Below are 23,972 nucleotides of genomic sequence, written 5' to 3' on the forward strand. Positions count from 1 at the left end.
ATTTAAGAAAAAAAAAATATATATATATATATGTATTTAATGTCCATACGCGACCAAAATAAAAAACGGTTAAAGGATTAACCAGATAAAAAGGAAGTGCAGGTCACAACATTGCGGTAGCGATATTCATCTAAAAGAATTTATAATAGTGGAGAAATTGTAAATGTTGATTGAAAAAAAAAGGAAGAACGGACTGTACGTTTTGTTGCTCAATGACGTTCACGCAACACTTATTTTTACTAATTCTTAGTTGGAACGTTTATAAGAAAGAAAAGAAAAAAGAAAGAAAGAAAGATTTAATAGAAGAACGAACAAATAGGGTGCAGTGCACATTTTGTTCGTATTCCTGCCTGCGTATTTTCAACGTAGAGCAACAGAGTATGTATATGATAATGGACGATCATATCTAGTCTTAAAGACAAGTCGGTCCATTCTAAATCGCAACTTAAACTTAAATGTCCGATCACTGCGGTTACGTCGTGTTTAAACACATTTTACGATGTTCACGAACCGATAAAAAGACAGTGCGGACGACTTTAATTACTACTTAAATAAATGTACTAAATGTGTATTGTTGTTTAAATTAAACTCTTAAAAAAAAGGAAAAGAAAAAGAAAAGAAAAAAAAAAGATCATTTATAGATGATAACGACGAAAAGTGCAATTCGGAAAGTAACTGACTGAAAGTCATCCGGAATTACACGAAAAATATGTACGCAATATGTATGTATGTATGTACGTACGTATGTATGTATGTATGTATGTATGTATGTATGTATGTAAGTGAATATGCATGAATGAACGTTTGCATGTGTCGTGTGTGTATATGTGTGTGTATGTATAAATATGTACACACACACACACATATATATGCCGTGCAGCGGAGAAAATGTATCGACAAAAAGAAAAAAGAAAAAAAAAACTCGAGTCAAATTTTTTATAAGGGGAACGAAGGTTAACGAAGAATATTGTTAAAAAAAAATTATTATATTATTGTGCTTAAAAATCTTCGAATTTTTATTTATTATCTTTAAAAAGATCTTAACTTTGACATAATACGTTTTATTGTATATAAGTAAAGATCTAATAAAAAACAACACGCTCCTATATCTTTTGGATAAGTGTATGTATGTAGATCAAGAGATATAAACTTGATTTTTCCATATGATTAGAGTATAGTTTCACATACATAAACTTTCTTATTTTTTAACATTAATAGTGCATTCTATGCTATAATGGAATTTTGATGATTCGATCGATGATTTTATAACAATAATTTGACTATTGCGATATCAATATTGATATTTAAAAAAAAATGTTTAAACAATTCTTTCTAAAGCGGAGATTTTTATTATGATTTTGTTGCATATATTCGATAATTTTATTTTTATTTAGCCTCTTTTTCTTTGCTGGCGATATCAAAAATGCATACAATATTGCATAACATCACTATAGAAAAACATTTGCTTTAAAGTTATATATCTTATATCCATTGTTATGTATTTATCGAAATAGTGGATGTAGTGTATATATATTATGCATATACATATATATATATACATATAAATATATGCAAATGTCAAGTATTATTCAGCAGGTAATTGAGGTTGTACAAATGAAAATGAGTTCACAACAGAACGATTCGTTGGCATCTATATTTCTAAGATTTAAGTTCTATCTCTTGTTATGATGTCTGTGATGAATCTCGCACCACGCAGATACAAAGATTAGTGGAAACAATAGTGGAATGATCTGTCCCTTTTTGATCACAATTTATTATTCAAAATACAACATGTGTATATATATTTTTGAAAGAGAAAATTTCGTGAAATGTCTATTGTCCGTTCGCAAATGTTCCAAATAACGCTTTAACAAATACGTTTCGAAGAAACGATCGGGAACAATATTGTTAATCATTGGTTTCTGTATTTACTTTTATCGTATATGTGTGTGCGTGTGCGCGTGTGTGTGTATGTAGAATAAGTTTATATTTAATAACATGTATGTACTAAGAGAGAAAGAGAGAGATAAAGAGAGCGAGAGATACGTGCTAAAGAAATAAAAAAAATAAATAAAAAATAAAAAACAAAAAAAATTAAAAAAAACAAAAAGAAAAGAAAAAAAAAACTAGAAAGAAATAACAAATAAAAGATTTAACAATGTTAGAATGGAAATCGTATCGCACGGAGTAATAAATGAAAGAACAGAATTATATATGAAATAGTGTATAAAAGCGAGAGAGAGAGAGAGAGAGAGAGAGAGAGAGAGAGAGAGAGAGAGTACGAGAGAGAATTTGAGTTTAAGAATTTTATTGAATTCAAAGATGCAAGAAAATAAAGGCGACTTAATGACACAGGGCCGTTTTATGTTTTATTTTCATTATCGAATTCTGTCTATCTATTATTAGCAACCTTTGAAATGTATGTGCGACTTTGTACCACTTTGGCAAATTGTAAATAATTTAAAAGAAGTTAGTCGAATTTGATATAAAAATTTAAGATTAAACAGTGAAGATAGAAACAGAGGATGATCTGAAGCAGAACGGGAATAGGTCGAAGGATTTCGAAAACGATTTGGCCTTCTAAAAGTGATCGATACGTGGTTGCCCGAGGACCGTGTAAAGGGCCGATATCCGTGCCACTTGGATCCCCTGTTTCCTCCTCTACACATTTACATGTTAGCAGCTTTGCTTCGTCGTCGTCGTTTGTAGGGAGAGCACGCAGTCGCAAAGTGAACGCGCAGCACCGTGCTCGTGATCACCAGGCCAACCTATGTAGGAGTTCGATTTTGACGTTCGTAGAATCGACTACTCCGTGCTCTCGTTATATACTGTCACTTTAATTTTCCCTCGTCTTTCAATCCAACACATAGTTAGCTAACTGTCTATTTTGTGCATCCTCGTGTTCTTTCCTTTTCTACGCGTCTGCGTTCGCACGTTGTTTATTCACCTCCTATGCGATCCAATGTCCTTCGGGAAATAAATATCGAGAGGTCGTTTTATTAGAGTCAGTTGTTGGTAGGTACTCACGGTTTACTTTTCTTGTGCATGAACGTGTACATGTGCGTGTCAGCACGCGTGCAATGTGATATCTACTTGTTCTATATAACAAGACTACGATAATTATTCGCGATAATGTGTGACCTCGTAATCAACAGGATCTTGTTATTGAAGTGGTAGAAAAAAAAGAAAAAGAAAGAAAGAAAATGGAGAAATTGAGATCGTTGAAATCAAGGATTACAAAGAAAACGATGATACGTTGTTTTAAAATTTGCCCTATTAGAAGATCGATATCGTTTTATCGAACTACGGTTAACGTCGAGTAGGGAGGAGGGAATAAAAAAAGAAAAAAAGAAAAGTCGAGCCTCTCTCTTCTCTTTCTCGGGAAGAGCCCTTCGACGACCGCAATGCGCGCGCGGTGAATCGACGACGGACACTCTGTTGTTCTACATCCCGAATCGTTAGTATCGATAATAGAGAATCGTTAGAAATTAAGTACAAAAAAGATTTTCAATTTTTTTTATCCTTCTACTTTGAAAGTAATTATCCTTGCGTTTTCGAATGATTCGGTCGTTATAATTATGTTAAAAGTTTTCAATGTAATATAGATTGTGAAATACTGTTACCATCTTAAAGCGTATAATATGGTAACTATGAGCTCCGAAAAGTCGGCCTCCCGCCGAAAGCCAATAGAGAATAATGATACGAGAGAATCATCGGATCAAACTGGAGACAGGGAAGAGAATGATCGAACCGAGGAGAATGTTGAGAAACAAAATACACCCACGCATCGTGTCACTGCCTGTTGCGCTGAAGATACTCCAAATTATCTCGTCTATAAAAAGGTATCTCGCATGATATCTTTATCATTCTAACTGATCGATTTCTAAAGAGTACAATATCTGTTAAGAGTTCACGTATGAATGAAATTTATTTGTCACGTTGAACATACATGCGTATGAGAAAAATATTTAACGGCCGTACAAAAATTGTCAAGTATCTACTAGCAGAAGTATACCTACGTTCTTTCAGATGGAATCTCTGGTAGAAAAAATGTTGGAAGAAGCTACAGGTGTCCCTGTAAGAACAGTGAAAAGTTTCATGACGAAAACTCCATCCGTCTTTACAGGTAGTATCGATGTTGAACTATCGAATGAAGATTCTTATGTCTCACTCGCATGATTTTTTATATTTACGCGAATTTTTAGGTTCCGATTTGATATCGTGGATGATGAAAACTATGGATATTGATGATCAAGGTATATATATATATATATATATATATATATATATATATATATATATAGAAATCGATATTTCTTTTTCGAACTAATCACCAAGAAAATTTTTAATTATTATCTCATAACTTTTTTATAATATATAGAGGCTCTTCACGTGGCACATCTCATGTCATCTCATGGTTACTTCTTTCCCATTGATGATCATTGCCTTACCGTTAAAAACGATAACACATTCTATAGATTTCAAACCCCTTATTTTTGGCCATCGAATTCTTGGGAACCAGAGAATACCGATTACGGTAATAAAATATACTCTTAAATTATATTTGTAAATATTTTGTTTTATTTAGATTTTATAAAACAATAAATAAAATAACGTTCGGATCTCTCGAATATCTATAGCCGTTTATCTATGCAAAAGAACGATGCAAAATAAAACTCGTCTCGAATTGGCTGATTACGAGGCCGAGAATCTAGCTAGATTGCAGAAAATGTTCTCTCGAAAGTGGGAGTTCATTTTTATGCAAGCAGAAGCACAGAGCAAAGTCGATAAAAAGAGGGATAAACTGGAAAGGAAAGTGTTGGACAGTCAAGAGAGAGCCTTCTGGGACGTACATCGGCCAATGGTAAAAGATTTTATAAGATTTTTTTCACTCGAAATGTGTGTTATTCTGTTTCTTTTGGGAAATGAAAAGAAAAGATTGTAGCATCGACCGAACGATGTTCTTCGATTTATCTTACAAATCCTATCACAACGGCACTGATTACAGCCTGGCTGTGTAAATACAACAGAACTCGATATCAAGAAAGCATGTCGCAGTCAAAAACCAATCTTGAGATCTAGTAAACATCTGAAACTTGGGATTGCTGGTGGAAGGATTTCTCCTCATTCGGAATCTTACATAGCGTTTACGATAGAATCGTTGCAAAAGGAAATTGATATGTTGAAAGATAGATTGGATAGGAGAAATATCAAAGTATCTAAAGTTGCGGAAGCGTAAGTTCAGTGTCTGTGCAACATCGATTCTTTTGACTACAAGTCGGATTTTAATTTTTTCAAATATTCAAAAAATTCTGTCAACTTATCTACATTTCAAATTTCAGTCTTATCGGATACTTCGAACAGTATGCCGAATATGATCCATTTTTTACTCAACCTGAATTTACAAATCCATGGGTATCGGATAGTTCAGAAATGTGGGAGCAAGAGAAAATAGCGTAAATAGTTTTCATCGTTATTTTGTGAATGATTATAAAATACAATAAAAAAATTGAAGCATATTTTTTTTTGTATAGGAAAGAAGTATCTACGAGAAGAGTGAAGAGATGGGCGTTTGGTCTTCAAGAATTATTACAGGATCCGGTCGGTAGAGAACAATTTATACGATTCTTGGAGAAAGAATTTAGCAGTGAAAATCTCAAGTAAGGATCTAACGTAACGTTATTTGTCTCTTACAAAAATGAATTATGTATCAGATTTTTCTGCTATATATAGATTTTGGGAGACCGTGCAGGAATTGAAAACCTTCTCACAGAAAGATGTTAACGTTAAGGTTGGAGAAATTTGGAACGAATTTTTGGGTCCAGATGCGAGCTGTCCAATTAACGTCGATTCTAGATCTTTCGAAATAACGAAAAAAAATTTGGAAAAACCTGATCGTTGGTGCTTCGATATCGCTGCGGTATAATTTTTGTATAATATGTATTATCTACTTCTTTTTTTCATAAAAAAAAATTCTCCTCTTAGGCTCATGTTTACCATCTTATGAAGAGCGATAGTTATTCGAGATATCTTCGTTCTGAGATGTACAAAGACTTCCTTAATGGTTCGAAGAAGAAGGTGAGGAAAGATCTAAAAATCTTATACCATGCACTTACATATTGACGTATACATTTTAATCTAACAATATATACTTATTAAATTCATTGTTTACAGACGTCGGTGAAAGGTATCCGATCAATCGTATCTTTCACTGGGCGCAGAGATACGGCAACTTCGTAATCTGTCCTGATCTTTGAAAATATCACATAGAAAATGGGAAAAGTGCAGATATCATTTCTAATCATTAATCACGTAAGTTAACAAATTTAAGATTTTTGAGATAATGTCATTTAATTCAATCGATAGAGGAACTTTCGATTTACGCGCGTACGTGATATGTTCCTCGATAAACGTTCAATAACATCGGAATATATCTATAAAAAATCAACTTGATGATTAAAGAAGCATAATTGTTTAAATTACGTATTGTAATAATTATGCTCTTATGAAAAGACTTAACACAGAGAAACAAAACTATATGTTTAAAAGTATTCGTCATACAGCTATTTTCGTATCACTCTATTTATTAATTGGATATATGGTTTCCACAATATACAAAATGTATCTGTAGATAATGTATGTAAAATATAAAAGATATAGATTGTTTTTAAGCTTGTAGAAAGCAATAAGATATATCGTAAGAAATACTGGTAGACATAGTGTAATGAAGTGAGTCATAAAATAGTACAACAAGTATCAAATGTACAGTAGTTATATGCTTCCTAGGATGATATTATATTAATCTTCGTTATCGTAATGATCCTGCGTAATACAACAGATTCAACAACTTTCATTTTAAAAAGTCTATCATTAAAAAAAGAAAGCATCTTCATATTACGATTATGCAGCTTTGTAAGGCTGTGAAGAGTACCAATAATATATGTGTTTTTTCTATTTTGTAGTAAATCTTCATTCAACAATTTGATTTTAGCGACGTCAGAAATGTAATCAAAAGGATCCAATGCTATGAAGTAGTAAGTACCGACAATGATCAGACTGGCATTTACTAGGCCCAATAGAAACAGGTGGCAATAATCAAATGTGCCGAATATGGTTTTCTACTTAGTAGTATACACTTTCGTTGACAAATCGTCGTTGATAAAACTGTTTGAAATGTCAACTAATGTTCTATAATTATTATATATGTATAATACGTACAGCTTTTCTGCGTCGTGTAAATGGACTTAAAAATGGACATAAGTGAAAAGAGTTAATGTTTGAGGTAGACAGCATATATAAGACTCACAGATGTGTACCAACGTTTTTTCATTCTTTTTTTTATCCTCCTCTCTCTCTCTTTCTCTCTTTCTCTCTTACTTTCTCTCTTACTTTCTCACTTTTTCTTTCTTTCTCTTAAAGCTCGACACACTTCCTTTCTTTTATTACAAAAGAAAAATTATTCTATTTCTAATAATTGAGATGGCAACCGCGTGTCTAATAATAATTAAAGCAAGATAGATAAGCGCTTCGTGAAGAAAGGAATAATTAATGAATTACTAGATTATTCGAACGCAGAATCTCTCTCTCTCTCTCTCTCTCTCTCTCTCTCTCTCTCTCTTTCTTTCGTCTTTTGTCACATACCGCTATTCTAAACATACAATATCTCCTTGGATGCTCTTTTATTGGATAACCGAGCAATCCAAGTGCGAAGAACTATTTATGACAACACGCCCCTTGTAGCTTCAGCACTCACAGAGTCGAGCCCACGAACGTTATACCTTCTTTAAACAAACGCTTCTCCCACGCGTTTTCACGCATCACGATGTTTTTTTCTTCTTCTTATTTTCCTCCTTTCGCAATAATATGAAAAATATTTTTAGTGGCTCGCGCGTGCATTTTGTACATTCGCACAGGCGTGACTAGATATGTACGAATACCCAGAGAACCCGGAGCATCGGTGTGAATCGCTAATGCAAAAATCGTCGAACGCGAACTAGGTTTGTTTAAACTTTGAGTATTTTTAACTGGAGATTTAATACTCTTTTTTTTTTCTTTTAACGGCCTTTTATCAAATATTCATTTAAAGTAACGTCTTATCAGCTTGATTTAATTAAAATTCTCGATCTCGATCCAATGATCGACATTTATCTTCGTGAGCTATGAAAATTCATGCCACCTATGTTACAGCTAAGAAATTCATTTCTAATAATGAAACATTCGAGTAGTGTCTGTTAAAAAAAAAAAAAAAATAGAAAAAAACACAAGAAAATAACATGACTAATCAATTAGAGTAGAGATACTACGAATATAGATACTACTAATGCCAGAATACAGAACAAGAAATCGGCGCGACGCATTTTCAATGATAAAATCTCATAATAATATTATGAACGACAAACGATAATTCATCGACGATCCGCCTGATAAAATCTTGTATTTGGAAAAACATATACACTAACATTGGTCTTACAAAAGTGTTTTTGTCACTTTAGACGGCAATCTACCACTTAATGATCAATGACTCCAACGATTGTTAAAAAAGAAATCGATCGTATTATTAACGAAAAACGATTCGTGATGTGATCCTAATCGCTAAATACTGGTCACAAGCATTCTCACTTCTCTTACAATCGAGAGTGAAATACTTCAGAAACTCATGAGTTATCTATAAGTATTGTAATATTACGCTTACGTAGTCCCTGCATTTTTATCTACGAATATTTTGTATACTTTCCTTGGAATGATGTCATCACAAAAATTACACGAACGAGTAAAGAAATTTCTCATTCGTGAGGGCTAGTTCGTAATTACACTTCTATATCGTTATACCTCTTCGATCTTCTTTTTACTGTTCCTTTTGATTAGAGGCACGATGGCCCAAAGAGCGGTACCCAGTATAAGTATTATACCGAATGCCAAGAAAATAGGTTTATAAGATCCGACGTGTTCGAAGATAACACCGCAAACCGGTGGTCCGACGAGTTGGAGGACACCGTTAACAAAAAGCGAGATTCCATAAGAGGAACTGAGTTTCTCGGTACCAAGCATGTCAGCTAGGATAACGGTCGTGATGCCGATGTACATGCCGGAAGAAAGACCAAATAGTGCACAGAAGAAGGAAAGCATCCCGTAACTGTCGGCCATCGGTAGTAGCGCCAGAGCTATCCCACTGGTGCCAAGGCCACCGACGAAGTAATAATACTTCGGTACAAAGTCTATATCGGATAAAGAAGCACCACTGATTCTACCGATAAGATCAAGAGCTGAAACAATGGATAACAAAAGAGCCGATGAATTTTGATCGAAGCCTTGAGAGTTTGCGTAGGATGGCAAATGAATCATAAAGTTTGTATTGCTGATCGCTGACGTCGAGTTTGAAATCAAAATGACCAGGTAGATCGGATCCTTCAGCATGCTGAAATCAAAAGATAGATGGACTTTTTTCGAGCTTTCTCCCTTAGTCGATGAAGTCTCCGACTTCGATGACTTTGACGTTGAGATTTCTACTGGCACGGGCTTGTCCACTTTCACGGATTCGTTGTCCTCTTGGAGATGCATCTTTATCGATATTCCTAGTACGTTCGATCCGTTATCCGACATTGTGCTGATTTGACAGGAATTGAACGGTTCATTAGTGACGAATTGTTTTTTATCAACTAGATTTCTATCGCTCGTACTCGAAGTCTCTTTAACGTTTTCTTCGTCGGATTTATCTCGAAGATCCCTTTTTTCGTTGTCGTCTTCGCTGTCAATATGCATGATTTGATCCTTAACGATCCATTGATCTTGCTCCTCCTCTTCGTTCGACTTTGTCAATTTCTCAAATCCTTCTTCTTTGGACGTAGTAAGTTTCGAATAATTCAATAGTTCCGTTAAATTTTGCACCTGCTTCGTCGTACTTTCAATTTTCTCGTTCTTCTCGTCCTGAACAATCGAATTCAATTTCGCCGGATCGATCGATTGACGTTTCTCGTCGATCGGTTCGTCCAGGCTTAGAGCTTCGTTATCGATTCCTTCCTCTATGGGAACGGCTATCATATGTTGTTCGACGGGATGATAGAGTAACGCACAAACGAGCGTGTTCAATGTTAAAGCACCCATAATAAGCACCGCACCTCTGGAAAAACGAAAGAAAGATTGTTGATGTTAAGTTTCTTTTTTCAAGATAAAAAAAAACGAAGGAAGAAAAATAAAATGAAAGTGTATTTCTTTTACACAATGTTCGCCCCGAATCTACGCGGCAAATGCGCTCGTTCGCACATTTAATGACATCACTTATACCATTAGGATGTCTCAGAAATAACAAATGTTAAACGACTAACTGGCAATTATATTCGTATTTATGTGAATGGTAAACGAGCAACTGGGCAATTACATCGGTGCTATTTCTGATGTTCAAAGTGCATCGTTCGACTTTCTAACGCCATCCTCTTCCCCTCTCCTTTCACAAGTTACCTATATCCAAAACAGTCAAGAAGATACTGAAGAAGCGGTGGTAACACTATAGTCCCGATCGCACTCCCGGAAATGCAGAGACCGTTGGCAAAACCACGTAGTCTCTGGAAATATGCTGTGACGATGTAAATCGTTGGTGGAAAGGATAAACCAGCGCCGATTCCAACCATTAGACCGTAACTAGATGAAGTAAAAAAAAAATATAAAGAAAGTTTACCGATTATTATTCATACATGCTACACATGCACGTCTATAGATAATATCAAAATTGACTCGTTTTCATTACTTACCTAACGTAGAGATAAGAAACCGAATTAGCAAAATAGCTGAGCATCATTCCAGTAGCGGCAAAAGTACCACCGATTAATGTCACGGTTTTGTAAGAATACTTGGTGGAGAGAACACTCGACAGAGGACCTATTACAAAGATGGTACACGATAAATAAACGCACATTGTATAAGTAATATTCCAACGGCGTATTAGATAAACTAAGGGAATTTTAATTCATGTAAATGGATCGCGTAGAGTTCCATGGCTGTGTTTAGCATAACGATAATATAGCAAGACGCCGATCTCCTTACCCAAAGAGTTGTAGAGAAAATAGCAGAGAGCCGGCATCCACGAGGCTGCTGTTGGCGATGCCTTGAAAACGTGAAGGAATTCGACGAAGAGAACGCCGAAGGATTTGACGGTTCCAGGGATGAGGAAGTTGACAGTAAGGGCTGAGGTCAATACGACCCAACCCCACCCCCCGTCCGGTGGTATCATCTTCGTTTTGCCGCTAACATTCCTCGTTGTCTTAGTCGTCGTCATTGCCGCTACTACTGCTACTGTTGTTGTCGTAATAACGAGAAATCGATAGGATCGAATCTCTAGCTCTATGTTTCGTTAATGAAATCGACCAACTAGAGGGTGTAGGAAAATAACAGAAAAAGAGATGGAAAATCAAAGATCAAACGTTACGTATAATCAAAGCTTTTTCGCGCGTCAATGCTATACATACAGAATCCGGATAAGAATAGTAGATATCTATGTATGTATCTATGTACGAAAGGATATATAGACAAAGAAAGAGAGAGAGAGAGAGAGAAAGATTATTATCGATATTAACGCGACGGATTACCTAACGACGTCCTCGACACATTGACGGAAGATCGAATGATCGAGAATAATGTATATAACGTAAACGTCAATCATTGTTTCCTTTATATTTTTCTTATAAAAATAAAAAGAAAATATATTAAAGTTCTTCTTGGATAATAGTAATAATATATTTCATTGTTCCTTTCTAAAATCAGAATCGATTGAAAAAATAAATATCTTCGACTTACATCCCGGTGATTATAAGATCGAACGACATTACGTCATTCGTCCCTGTTGATTAGATCTCTCGACATGATCAAGAAAAAAATTGCTCGTATATTGTCATGACAAAGTTTCCAAATGAAATACAGATGAACATGAGAAATACAAATGAAAATAAGAGTTCTATTAACTAAAGAAAATAATTGCTCTTGAAACGGCGCAACCACTTTTAGAGAAAACAAGCCGTTCGAATAAAAAGAGATGAAATTAAAAAAAGAAGTAAAAAAATATTATCATAATGATAATAATAATAATAATAATAATAATAAGATCGTTCGATAAAGGGCTTCAAACGATTACGTACTTTCCGATGTTAGTCGAGAAGATCTGTCTTTTTTTACTCGCATGCGAAATCAAGCTTGCGCGTTTGCTCGTGTAGAATAAATGTAATTTTCATTAGAAGACGCGTTCATTGAAACCGTAACGTAAACGTGCTTCGTTTACCATAGACGATGATTACCAAAGGATAGAGAAAAGAAGAAAATTGCTATTTGTGTATCTACGTGCTAGGAAGTTAAACGGGAATGAACGCACAGAGAAACACGTGACCCGTAAAATATTGACTCGCGATATATAAAGCGAGAAGCGTGAATCAAATACGAAAAGAATTCACGGAGAGGAATAGAGATCGTGAAGAAAGTAGATTCACGACGTGGAATAGTGACGGACACAAAACACACTCTTGCGAATTAATTAACTTCCCTTCGTATCTTTAGTGCGTTTTGTTTTACTGTACATATTTATTATCTATAACTATAGTTTCGAATATACAATATTATTATATAATAATCATTTTCTAGCATCTCTATCTGATTCGAATTTTCATGAGTTGGAATATTTTTTTCCTCGTTTTTTTTTCCCCCCTAACATTCCGAACGGTATTACGATTGAAATTAAATCGAATACGATGTTGAGATAATAAAACAAAAAAATAAAGAAGGAAAAAATAAAAGAAGAAGAATACGTAAACGTTATGCAACATGTATCTCATATTTCCGAACGAAATTGTGTCGTTACGATTCAAGTTATTGTCATTTAATATATTTAGGAAGAATAAGATATAAACTGGTAAGAGTGATCCACTCTCTCATGTACTGATAGTGTCACTAAACGAAAGCTCTTTCTCTTTTTCTCTTTCTCTCCCTTTCTCTTTCTCCCTTAACGAAGAAAATATAAACTAAAAAGGTTTGGGAAACATACTACAACCGTTTGCTTTCTACGATTCGATCTCTCCTCGATATAGTAGATCTCTCTTAATCGGAGAACGTCCGAGAAAAAAAGGAAGAAAGAAAGAAAGAGAGAGGGATACGCGTGCTGGTTAGAGTGAGAGTAAATCGATGAAAAAAGGCGCTCGTAGCCTTACGAAACTTTCGATCGAGCTGTTTAGCTCAACGGAGCTAACTCGATGCGAGATACCCTACAAAGAGAGAAAGAGAGAAAGAGAGGAAAAGAAAAAAGGAAAGACTCGACTGTTTTGTATTTTTTTTCTTTTTCTTTTTTCGTAAAAATGGATCGTATTGAAGTAAAGATAAAAGAAAGAGAAACAAAATAAAAAAAGAGATGTAAGAAAAAAAATATCAGAGCTCATCTCTATCAAAATAAAAATGAAAAATCAGAGACGTTCTTTTTCTGTAATCTTGTGTAATTTTCTGATATCTGTAACTACGCAGACCTGCTTTTCTTTCTCGAGGAACGCCGATTTGGAGATGTTCGATTTACGTAATAACTTATACGGTCACGGAAGATCTAACAAGTAAGGTCGACGTGAATCGAAGAATGAGGAAGAGAAGAAGGAAGAGAGAGGAGAAAGAGGGAGGAGGAAGAAGAAGGAAGAGGAAGGAGGAAGAATGAAAGAAGCGAACAGAATATAATCGTAATCGTTGACATATTTTGTTCAAATGACGAAACCGCACGAACGAGTCATTTTAAGTCGTGCATGAGAAAATTCGTTGAACACGAGCTTTTAATTATCCGAGAGCAATTGACGCACGGACCAATCGGTCAAGCGAGAATATGCTTAAGTGCGCTAACATCTCGTGTAAACTGAACAGAAAGGGAGAAACGTAATATATACCGCACCGGTTTTAATGGCTCTACATTTCTTATATACGTTATTCTCTATCTTTCTTTCTCATTCACGCATATACATTCACTCTATTAGCTTCCTATCTCAAAGAGAGGAGTAACCACAAAAATGCTCCGAGAGAGTAAGCAACCAGTAGAATATACCAAATTGTGTGCAGACACGTTTAGCCTCTAACGGTCCGTATCTACTCTCAGGATCTACGAGGAGAAAAATATTCTCCGACAATATTGCAAATCTTCCAGCGTATTTTCCGCTCGTCAATTGACTTGTTTTGATGATTTCATCACGTATGCGCGAGTGAATGTATATATATAGGGTGTCCGATAGTAATAAGATTCATAAATGAAAAGACTATTATTAAGAGAAGATAGTATAAGTTAAAAAAAAGCAATTTCATACAAAAAAAAAAGAAAGGAAAAAACGCACGGGATAAGGGATAAAAGGAGAACTTGGAGCGGAATACAGAGACCTTCTAAGGACGTGCGAGGAACTTAAATATCACGTCGTTGACACCATTTATGGTGATTCTTTGTAAAAACATGTTCCCGCTAATTACTGTGCATTTTCTCGGATTTATATTTATAAACCCCGTATATTTTTCTTACCGTCTGCCATAAGGTAAAACCTTAAAGTTGTCGCGAGCCCTTTAAGTACCATTCCTATTCGCGAGAGAATGAAACTGGTTCTCCCCGGAGGATTTTCTTTGGGATATATACTGCTGCTCGCGTACATCGATCGCGATCTTCATTGGGATTTATATCGTTTAAACGAAGCCTCGTTTTTTACGAAAAGAAATTTTTTCAATTCTTTTTTTTTTTTTTTTATATGCAAATAGGCGAACTTTTTCGTTTGGAAAATCTTTAACTGTTGGGTCAATGAACCTGAGGAGACTCGCATTCGCCTGCTATTTCTTTCTTTCCTTCGTCGAAGTGAAAAGAAATCTTTGCCGCGTAAGGATAAATCCGTTAACGCGTTAACTGCTATGGGGGTAACCGGTACTCGACTTATAAGAATCCGTAATCGTCAATATTGGCTGAGAATTACAACTGCAAATGTAATTCTAATTATAACGAAGTAATAGGTATTATAACGGGAACTGAATCAATGTCGATCTCGATGAAATTTTGTCTGGACTTATTTTTCGCAACCGGTAGGATATTAATAATTTAATGTTGTTGTCAGAGAGTCTGTTGTCAGAAAGTCTCCATTCGATGTGCGAAAAACAAATCTACGTACGTGCTACGTATTATCATGCGTTAAACGCGATGCGTCGGTATGAGAAGTGGTATATTAAAATCTTCGATAATGATAATTTGCATGGACGTGAGCAAAACAAAATGCCTCAGATTTAATCCCTTTTTAATGGGCCGTGTCTCTCATGCGAAAGCAACGGGACTGTCGAACATTTTTCCTGTTTACTTCGAGGACACATCTGCCCGATTATGATTATCAGGTATGAAAATAATTTCAAAGTTGACCGCATGTATTTGCGTCTATAAATATACCTACATGCATACACGGTTATTTCGTTTGCGAACTTCGTTTACAGTTACGGCGAAAGCACTTCTATCGTTCGTCCGTTACTAAATTATGCCTCGAGGACGGCCTTTGCACTTCTCGGCTTGGCTCGAAAGATGATGACTCTACGAATGGAATTCCGTGGAAAAAAAAATTATGAAACTTTGACGAGTGTCTCGTGATAAAGTCTATTTTAAAAGAAAAGAAGTTTATATCCGTCAATAGATCGATCCTAAAGAAAAAGGAATACCTATCGATGCGAATCGTCGACGAAATTTATAAATCGATGGATTTGATATCGAATGTGAAATTGTGGAAAAAAAAAGCAAAAGTTATGGGGAAGATAGAGAGAAACAATGAAATGAACGGAAACGAAGGGACTGTGTACGATCGTTCCATTTTAATCGATCGTGTAATTACAACATACAATTACGAGTCGACGATGAATTAATTGCGATGCGAATCATACATAAAGATACAACAAACGAATCGTGCTCTTTATCGCATTCTATACGATATAGATCGTATATTCTTCGTTCATACACGCACATACGTATGCAAACATGTTATATATGTAATAAGCGGTCTCTCAAGCATGCATAAATGAAACAAATACAACATTAATTTGCAAATGACTCTTGCCGATCGTTCGGTAGAAAATGAAAGTTTTCCCTTGACAGGACTTCGTGCCGGGCGGCACCGTGGCCGCGGACGTCTATAATTACACGGTAAACACGTCGCCAACGCTATACTACGAATAACTAATATGTTAAAAAGAAGAAGAAATGCGTGTCGATCCGTAAGAAAAACTTAAAGATATACTAGGTTGACGTATTAATCTCATCTAGGATGATCAAGAGTCGACGATATTGCACGCAAGCAACTTTTAGTAGAGAACATCGTACATTACGTAGTTACGAAATGAGCTTGGGAGATCACTTTCGCGGATTGAAAAGCCGGAAGATTGGTTGCAGCTCCCGCCAATTGGTCTCTTTCGCTAGAACGTATTTCTGTTCGGAGAAAGATCTATCAAATGATTAACGAATGAACGTATGAAATATAAATAAATCGTTGGAGTTTTCTCATAATGATGAAATTAAACTGATATAGAAAAGAAAAAGAAACGAGAAGAAAAAAAAGAAAATACTTGACGAAATAGAAAATGAAAAAATTGGGTCAAAGAAAAATCATTTCTATAAGAGAAAGAGAAAGAGAAAGAGAGAGAAAGAGAGAGAGATAGAGAGAGAGAGAGAGAACGAGAGAGAGAGAGAGAGAGAGAGAGAGAGGAACGTGCACTGACCTGGGGCGCTCGAGTTCGACGGGGCAGTCGCGGACTGTCTCTTCGTTCTGTTGGACGGGGGGAAGATTCTTCATCGGGCGTTCACTATCATCGTGAGTCTTCGACTGGACTGCGCACCCGGCCCGGAGGAGAGAACCCGTTCCAACTCTCCCGGCGGCTCCCTCTTCTTTTTCCTTCAATCCTCGGCCCTGTCTGAGAACGGCCGAAGGTTGCCCTCGGCCGCGTTACCTCGGCCAACAGCAGCGTCGCATAGCCGTCCAGGCATTACGCTGACTCCAGAGACGAAGAAAGGGGGAAAAAAAAGAACAAGAAGAGAAGGAAAAGAATAGAAGGAAGGAAAGAAGAAGAAGAAGAAGAAAAGAGAAGGAAGATGCTCCTCTTCTTCATTTACGGAGAAACACCATCGCCGTCTCCGTCGTTGCTTTTCGTCGTGGTACTCGCGTGCACGAACGTCCTCGTCGACTGGCGCCTACGATCTACTCTAAAGAGCTTCTGGAATCCCACGAAGAAGAGAACGTAGATAGAAACGACGAGGATGTAGAGGACTGGCTACTCGCGTTTCGTACGATCGTTGATGGAACAAGCCCGAGTAAGAAGAAACGAAGGGTGCTGAAAAATGATTCCTCCGGGTATCCTTTTACACAACCACTAAACTCGCATATGCTCTTTTTTTTTCTTTTTCATTATGGCGAGTTCAACAAAAAACAACCGCATTTACAGGGGGATACATTATCCTAGTGAGTTAAAATAGCAAGAGGAACTTATTTTCTCCCCCTTTCTTTCTCTCTCTTCTCCTTTTTCTTTACCATCTTCCATCTCGGACCCCTTATGGTCCTCGTTTTTGATATTCTCTTCTTTTTATCTCGACTCGTGCACCTTCTTCGTTCTTCTCTTCTTCTTCTTCTTCTCCTCCTCCTCCTCCTCCTCCTCCTCCTCCTCCTTTTTCCTCCTCCTTTTCTTTTTCTTCTACGTCCATCGCTCGGTGGTCATCTCAGTTAGTTTTTATTTTGCACCGAGAGAGGCTATTTTTAACCCCGTATCTTCTTTCTCTCCTTCGTCCTTTTCGTCTTCTTCGTGTTCCTCTCCTTCTCCGAACGAGTAAAAAGCAGCATGACCTTGATCGCTGCAGTGCGTATCGCATCTAAACAATAAACGTACATACGCACGTGAACAAATAAAATAATGGACGTGAAGAATAACGATAAATAAACGTGCCTTCTTTATCTCTTTCTCTCTCTTTCTTTCTCTTCTCAGTTCTTTTTTGGTGAAAACTTTTATCAATTTGTTCACTCTCGTATTTTTGTGACTTCGTTGAATCATAGAGAATAAACGCAGTCAGATCTGTCCATGCTTATGATTTTTATTTTTTCTAATTCTCTTAAGTTAAGATAATCGGATACATTTTCCTTCATAAATCTGTACTCGCAGTAACATCGTTCTCCTCTTCGTTCGCAACAAGCAGGTCTTCCACCCTTTTAACATCTTCGAGACACGGCGCCTACCATCTTCTTCCTTTTTTTCTCCCCTACTTCCCCCTCCCTCATCTTTTTTTCCTTTTTTGCATTTTTCTCACCTCTTACTCCTTTTCTTCTTTTCTTTCCTTCCTTCCTTTCCACCCTCATCCACGGCCTATCCAAGTCCTCGTAATAATCGTGATTACGAGGATTTTATCGTTTCCCGGTTTTCGACTGCAATTTACAACACACAACGGTGCGTCTTCTGGGTAAAAAGAGTAACAACGTATGTGTACACGCACACTGCTCTGCTGTCTCCGTGGTTGAAGTACAGTAGTAAAAGAAGAACTGGTTTTCTTGGCTCAGAATATCTTTGCAAACAAAGGATTAGTGGCTTGGGGCCTTGGCGAAGGCCGCATCGCGTAACGATAATATATCCGGGGGGGAAGTAATCGAGTGAACGATAGAAACTTGGTCCTTATTGAAAATTCCGGGCAAGTGTGAAAGAGAAAAAGATATATGTATGTATGTATGTGTGTATGTATATATGTTTATGCATACTCGCACGCATATAAAAAGAAAGAAAGAAGGGGAGGGAAGCAGTAAGAGAGGGGGAGATAAAAATGATCATCAGCCTCTCTACGGCCTCTCTACGACTACTTTCGAGATAATGTAAGAAAAAGTAAGAAAAAGAGGAAGAGAGAAATCGATGATGATATTTATACTTATAGCGATGTGCTCAACGTACTAACGTAGCTGGAAGTAATTGAGTGGATTCAATATTAGCCTGGTCTGGTCAAGAATAGCTACGATGGGAATCCCGTCTGACCACCTTGCTGCTCTTCTTCGATCGTTCGCCGGCTAAATTAGGGTGAATGTTCCATCGTACCGGGTGGAGTAATCGTTACTCGGTTCATGACTGGACCGATAATGGTCTCGCGCAAGATGACTTTAAACGTTATGTCACGCCAAAGATATTAATCTATCATAATTTTAACACGATAACATTTGTCAATAACATTTTCAATCGGTAATTTGTATATGAGAAAAATAAAATAAAATAATTGTTTTCTTTCTCGAGTACTCGAGAGTTATAGCTGACAAGAAAGAAAAAAAAGAGAAACCTGACACACGTTTGCAACTAATCAATCAGTGTGTTTATGTCCTTCACGACGAAGAAAAGAAATAACAAGCGTTAAACGTGACGATAAAGAAAATAATACAATTATTAAAAGTCGTTATTAAAAGAGACGCTCTTAAAAATGCTAAAGTGACAATTTTTATCTCTTTCATTTTCCTTTCAAAAAAAAATTTTGAAAACTCACATCCATTTTGAACGGAAATTAATCGACGCCTGTAAAAGATGTGGATTTATAATAATCATTTTTTTTTAATTATCGCAATAAAATTACATGTACGATACGCGTTGAAAAGCAGAGAATAAGAAGCTCACTTATCAGCTGGTACGAGACCAAAAGGAGAAACATAAGATGTTTTTTCAATTAGCGGAGTTATTTAACTGGTATCTATTTCCTTCAAGATTAGTATCGATCATTTATATATATATTAACAAAATATATTTATAACGAACAATGTTATTATGATCGTTGATTATTACAAAAAAAAGAAATCATCGTGGCAATTAAAAATAAATAAATTCAAGCGACTTCTTTATTTAGTTTACGGAGAAAGTTTAAAAGAAATGATAAGATAAAAGGATATAATCTATGGTTTCGTCTTAAATTGCATAGATTATACGACACTTAAAAGTGTGACAATAATGTTTATAATGAATTACAGAGCACATTTGACGTGATATTGGTAGACGATAATTTAAGTTAAGTACAAAATATACTTTTGAAAAAACGTGATGAATTACATGTTTCTTACTGTGTTTAAATATTTGTAAGATTATATCAAATACATTATATTGTTATAAAAAATACCATGTGTAGTACATTGATTGTTAGTATCTATTTTGTTACATAGATTGGGAGGACTGGTAGTTAGAAGAATGAATTGTGCGTTACATTTGTTATTGGCCCCATATTATGTTACTGGTTTCACTTCTGCATTATTCGTTATTTTCTTATCCTAATGACAAAACGAGTATAGATCAATAAATAAATAATTCTTCATAAACATCGAGATATATTAATAATAATAATACATGCACATCAAATATCGCATATTATCATAGGCACATATTGTTAACTTCTTTTTTTTTTTATATTATTTAAACTGAAAATATAAATGAAATATCTCTCAAATATTAAATTTCTTTTAAAAATTTCAAATCAATTTTAAATTAACAGATTTATTTAACTCTGAATATATTCAACTAATTTATGTACCTAATTGATTTTTTGTTTTATGTTGAAAATATTCTTTAAACTATATGACAAATTGCAGCTTTTCTTGTATTTGCACTGAAACTTAAATTATAACGTTGTTTATTATTATTACTAAGTTAATTCATTAGTACATAACAAACCAAGAAAATCCTACGCAAATATAGATTGTGAAAAATTTAATAATAAATCTTGTGCATTTATACGAAGAGATTAATTTTAATCTAATTTTATAATAATTACTCTTGATCTACAAGAGAATACTTGATTAAAAAATACTACTTAAACATTAGATTATTGTACTATTTCTGTGAGAAGAGGTACAAATGAAATGTATATAAATTGTTTTTATCATACACAATGCTTTTGCATCCTTGGATTTTCTAAGACTATTCTCCATTCTAATCGATATGGAAAATTTGTCATAAAATCGGTTAATATACACACATATGATATAAATTCTGATATATAAATTATCAGTAAATTTTATCAAGCAATTATGTTATTTTGTATAAATCTGTTTATAAAATAGCATTCGTGTTATTTTGTTACTTTTAATCACTTTTTTTTATAAACGATTATTTTTAAAAAACAGACTTATCAATCTTTTGATAGTTGAAAAAAATATATGGTCAAAAAACCATATTCGAACTTTTGATTATTTTTTTATAAAAAGTCTCATGTAATATAAACCATTTAAAATAAAATAATTTAAATTCAACTTTATCTATCAATGATTCCAACAATTTTGTTAATAACTAATGAGATTTTCGTGTATTAAAATGTATTCTAATACTTTTTTTTTGTTTTTATGTGATATAATCATAATATCAAAATAATCGCAATATTCCTTGCATTGTTACTATTCGATGTTTTGTAATTTTCCATGAAGTTTCACCAATGGTATTTGGCATCGGAAGAATGTTTCAATGCTTCCAAACAAATTTATAGCATGCAACATTTCTTCTTATTTTTCTTATAGTTTGGTTTAAGCGGTGGTCTTTCAGATAATTGAAATTTTCGAACAATTCTAACTAATTCGTGGAAAGCTTGATCCACATTCATCCTTAACTTAGCACTACATTCAATGTATGGAATTTTTAATTGACGTGCCATATTTTGTGCTTCTTCGACGGATATCTATAATAAAAAAATATTTATTACGGAAACTAATTTGCTATGTATCAGCATTGGTACTTGTTTTTTTTATGAGTTTACGTAATACATCTTACAATTCTTTGGTGATCTAAATCAGCTTTATTTCCAACCATAAGCATAGGAAATTCATCGCGATCTTTCACTCTAAGAATTTGTCTATGAAATTTTAAAATTTCATCAAACGATGAATGGTCTGTAACTGAAAATACAAGCAAGAAACCTTCCCCACTTCTCATGTACTGTTCACGCATTGCACTAAATTCTTCTTGTCCAGCAGTATCCAATACTAAAAGTTAAAGCATATAAATTAATGATAAACGAATCATTACTATAAACATGAAATAAATATTATACATACTATCAAGTTTTGCTGGAACATCATCGATGACACATTGTTTTGTATATGAATCTTCAATTGTTGGATCATAGTCAGTCACAAAATAACTCTATAAGAAATGAATCCTTAATAGAAAAGTACAAGAAATGGATGTTATTGAAGATAACCAAATTAATTAAACATGCAATATAGAAAAAAGATATAGTTTGTGATTTTGATAGTTTTATCAATTACTAAGATAAAGTTTGTATGACCATATATGACAATAGTGTACGCTCGTATGACATAATCGTTAATGAAAGAAAGTTCGTATCATTTGATATCGTCTACCAAAAGAATGGATGACGAAATTTGACGTCATCAGATTCTAAATAAGTTTCATCTCTATAAAATAAAAAATAAAATCTAAATAATTCAACATGGGATTACTCTTTACGAGTTATCATTAATTCTTTTCATTTCGGACAATCTATGAATGGTGTAGCCTGGAGAACGAAGCTGATTGGTACTCGACTACGACACTCATACGCTCGATCTGTAGTAACGTAGCTAGTGACCATAAAAAGTACTTACTTGAATGAATTGTATTGTAATCGCTGATTTTCCAACACCACCACCACCCACAACAACGAGTTTGTAGGTCTGTGCGTAACTTTGTCTGTCACCAGGTTTCGACATTCTTTTATTTATTTTTAACGGTAGTTTAATTTGTCACATGTATGACAATGAAATGTCAGTGGTACGAGCTTAGATACGAGGAAGTGTGAAACCACAAGAGAGAGAGAAAGAGAGAGAGAGAGAGAGAGAGAGAGAGAGAGAGAGAGAGAGAGAAAATTGACAAAGAATGACCGAGAGGGGATGAGTATAAAATTGAGGGGAGAGAAAGAGAGATAAAAACAAAACGCGTAAAGAGTATTATTTTTCGTGAGAAGGCACACCAAAGGCGTCGTTCGACTGAGAATCAAGCACAACGTTTACTGCGAATTTCCTTGCTAAGATTCTTTAAAGCAATCTCGTTAAGACCGCCTCTGGAGCTCAACCACTTTTTCTGGATGAGAATATGTGTATATATGTGTATATGTGTGAGGTTAATACAAAGGGCAGTAGGAGTATAACGTCCTACGCACAGAGGATTATGCTATTTCGGTTGATTGCGCAGTCGCGATTACGTTACCATTAAAACCAAATAATCTTTGTTATTTCGTAATGATTTTCTGTAATAAAAAATATTTTTTCATCGATAAGATATACAGTACTGTTATATCGTATACTCTTTGAATTATTATCGATAAATAATCTTAAAAAAATTTGAGCGGAACGAAAAATTCTATATATGTATATCGCCATTTTTGTTTTCTTTTTTTCTATTTTTGAAAGAATATTTTATAACTTTTCTCACAAACAAAATCTTCATAATAAAACTGATTATAACTTTTTGCTTGATATTATAATAATCTGTACAAAAGAAAAATCAATTTTGTATTATCCAATTAGAGATGTGTGTGAAGTGTCCGAACGAATCAAAAAACAGTTCGCTCGAAAATCGACTGACCAATCAAATTGCTCCTTTAGCAACGTTAAAATTTACCGTCGTTGATAAATTTCTACGTAGAATCTTTGACGTCTTCAATTTCAACACATTATTAGACATTATTATCAGTCATTGACAGAATATCAAGAAGATATGCATTTATTTACATTTGACGATATTTTGTTGGTCAATCTGTAAATAAATAAGCCGTATTTTATAATGCTTTTACAGTTCACAATCTCTAAAATAAAAATTGTTCTTATACATATTTCACAAGTAAATGCAGAATACCGATTTTTCTATTAAACAAATGAAAAATCCATCGAAAATTGTAAAGTAAATCGTACGTATGCGATATACATAGTAAATTGGCGCGAAGTTTAATTTGAAAAGATCGAATTGTATTACGAGAGTCG

At 34.7% G+C, this 23,972-nt stretch overlaps 3 protein-coding genes across 7 annotated transcripts; 1 reads left to right on the forward strand and 2 right to left on the reverse strand.

Annotated features, from left to right (window-relative positions):
* Positions 1 to 13: 13 nt before the first annotated feature.
* On the forward strand, positions 14 to 7,315 carry LOC127066641 (regulator of G-protein signaling 7). Of its 4 annotated transcripts, none has more exons than XR_007782458.1 (14): positions 14 to 3,015; positions 3,156 to 3,457; positions 3,606 to 3,842; positions 4,030 to 4,126; positions 4,206 to 4,256; positions 4,382 to 4,537; positions 4,641 to 4,864; positions 5,009 to 5,235; positions 5,343 to 5,456; positions 5,535 to 5,660; positions 5,734 to 5,920; positions 5,986 to 6,078; positions 6,175 to 6,312; positions 6,963 to 7,315. XR_007782458.1 is itself a non-coding variant. In XM_051000607.1 (13 exons), exons 3-13 carry the CDS (start codon positions 3,642 to 3,644, stop codon positions 6,238 to 6,240), a joined length of 1,542 nt encoding a protein of 513 aa, XP_050856564.1. In that variant the 5' UTR covers positions 14 to 3,015; positions 3,156 to 3,457; positions 3,606 to 3,641; the 3' UTR covers positions 6,241 to 7,315. The 4 variants fall into 4 exon arrangements, 2 of the variants coding, with proteins under 2 accessions (XP_050856564.1, XP_050856565.1); XR_007782459.1 differs by having other exon boundaries at positions 6,992 to 7,315; XM_051000607.1 differs by having other exon boundaries at positions 6,175 to 7,315.
* Positions 7,316 to 7,346: 31 nt separating this feature from the next.
* On the reverse strand, positions 7,347 to 18,876 carry LOC127066634 (monocarboxylate transporter 1-like). Of its 2 annotated transcripts, none has more exons than XM_051000587.1 (5): positions 16,726 to 18,876; positions 11,038 to 11,286; positions 10,746 to 10,872; positions 10,456 to 10,635; positions 7,347 to 10,117 (listed from the first exon to the last, which is right to left on the reverse strand). In XM_051000587.1, the coding sequence occupies exons 2-5, from the start codon at positions 11,267 to 11,269 to the stop codon at positions 8,824 to 8,826; spliced, it is 1,833 nt and encodes a 610-aa protein (XP_050856544.1). In that variant the 5' UTR covers positions 11,270 to 11,286; positions 16,726 to 18,876; the 3' UTR covers positions 7,347 to 8,823. The 2 variants fall into 2 exon arrangements, with proteins under 2 accessions (XP_050856544.1, XP_050856543.1); XM_051000586.1 differs by having other exon boundaries at positions 11,038 to 11,361.
* Positions 18,877 to 19,836: 960 nt separating this feature from the next.
* LOC127066658 (ras-like protein 2) lies at positions 19,837 to 23,264 on the reverse strand. The gene is made up of 4 exons (XM_051000649.1): positions 22,599 to 23,264; positions 22,047 to 22,134; positions 21,763 to 21,974; positions 19,837 to 21,670 (listed from the first exon to the last, which is right to left on the reverse strand). The coding sequence occupies exons 1-4, from the start codon at positions 22,701 to 22,703 to the stop codon at positions 21,476 to 21,478; spliced, it is 600 nt and encodes a 199-aa protein (XP_050856606.1). The 5' UTR covers positions 22,704 to 23,264; the 3' UTR covers positions 19,837 to 21,475.
* Positions 23,265 to 23,972: the final 708 nt, after the last annotated feature.

This window comes from Vespula vulgaris, chromosome 10 (genome assembly GCF_905475345.1).
Source record: "Vespula vulgaris chromosome 10, iyVesVulg1.1, whole genome shotgun sequence".
Taxonomy (NCBI): Eukaryota; Metazoa; Arthropoda; class Insecta; order Hymenoptera; family Vespidae; genus Vespula; species Vespula vulgaris.

What these genes read in the sequence shown, in the direction of transcription:
- LOC127066641 (XM_051000607.1), top strand. Translation starts at nt 3,642, where the DNA reads ATGGTAACTATGAGCTCCGAAAAGTCGGCCTCCCGCCGAAAGCCAATA. An exon ending in TGGGAGCAAGAGAAAATAGC is followed by an intron (nt 5,457 to 5,534) that starts GTAAATAGTTTT and finishes TTTTTTGTATAG; the next exon opens with GAAAGAAGTATCTACGAGAA. An exon ending in GGTGCTTCGATATCGCTGCG is followed by an intron (nt 5,921 to 5,985) that starts GTATAATTTTTG and finishes TTCTCCTCTTAG; the next exon opens with GCTCATGTTTACCATCTTAT.
- LOC127066634 (XM_051000587.1), bottom strand. Translation starts at nt 11,269, where the DNA reads ATGACGACGACTAAGACAACGAGGAATGTTAGCGGCAAAACGAAGATG. An exon ending in GTTTCTTATCTCTACGTTAG is followed by an intron (nt 10,636 to 10,745) that starts GTAAGTAATGAA and finishes TACTTCATCTAG; the next exon opens with TTACGGTCTAATGGTTGGAA. An exon ending in CTTGACTGTTTTGGATATAG is followed by an intron (nt 10,118 to 10,455) that starts GTAACTTGTGAA and finishes TCGTTTTTCCAG; the next exon opens with AGGTGCGGTGCTTATTATGG.
- LOC127066658 (XM_051000649.1), bottom strand. Translation starts at nt 22,703, where the DNA reads ATGTCGAAACCTGGTGACAGACAAAGTTACGCACAGACCTACAAACTC. An exon ending in TTACAATACAATTCATTCAA is followed by an intron (nt 22,135 to 22,598) that starts GTAAGTACTTTT and finishes CATTTCTTATAG; the next exon opens with AGTTATTTTGTGACTGACTA. An exon ending in TGTTCCAGCAAAACTTGATA is followed by an intron (nt 21,975 to 22,046) that starts GTATGTATAATA and finishes TTTAACTTTTAG; the next exon opens with TATTGGATACTGCTGGACAA.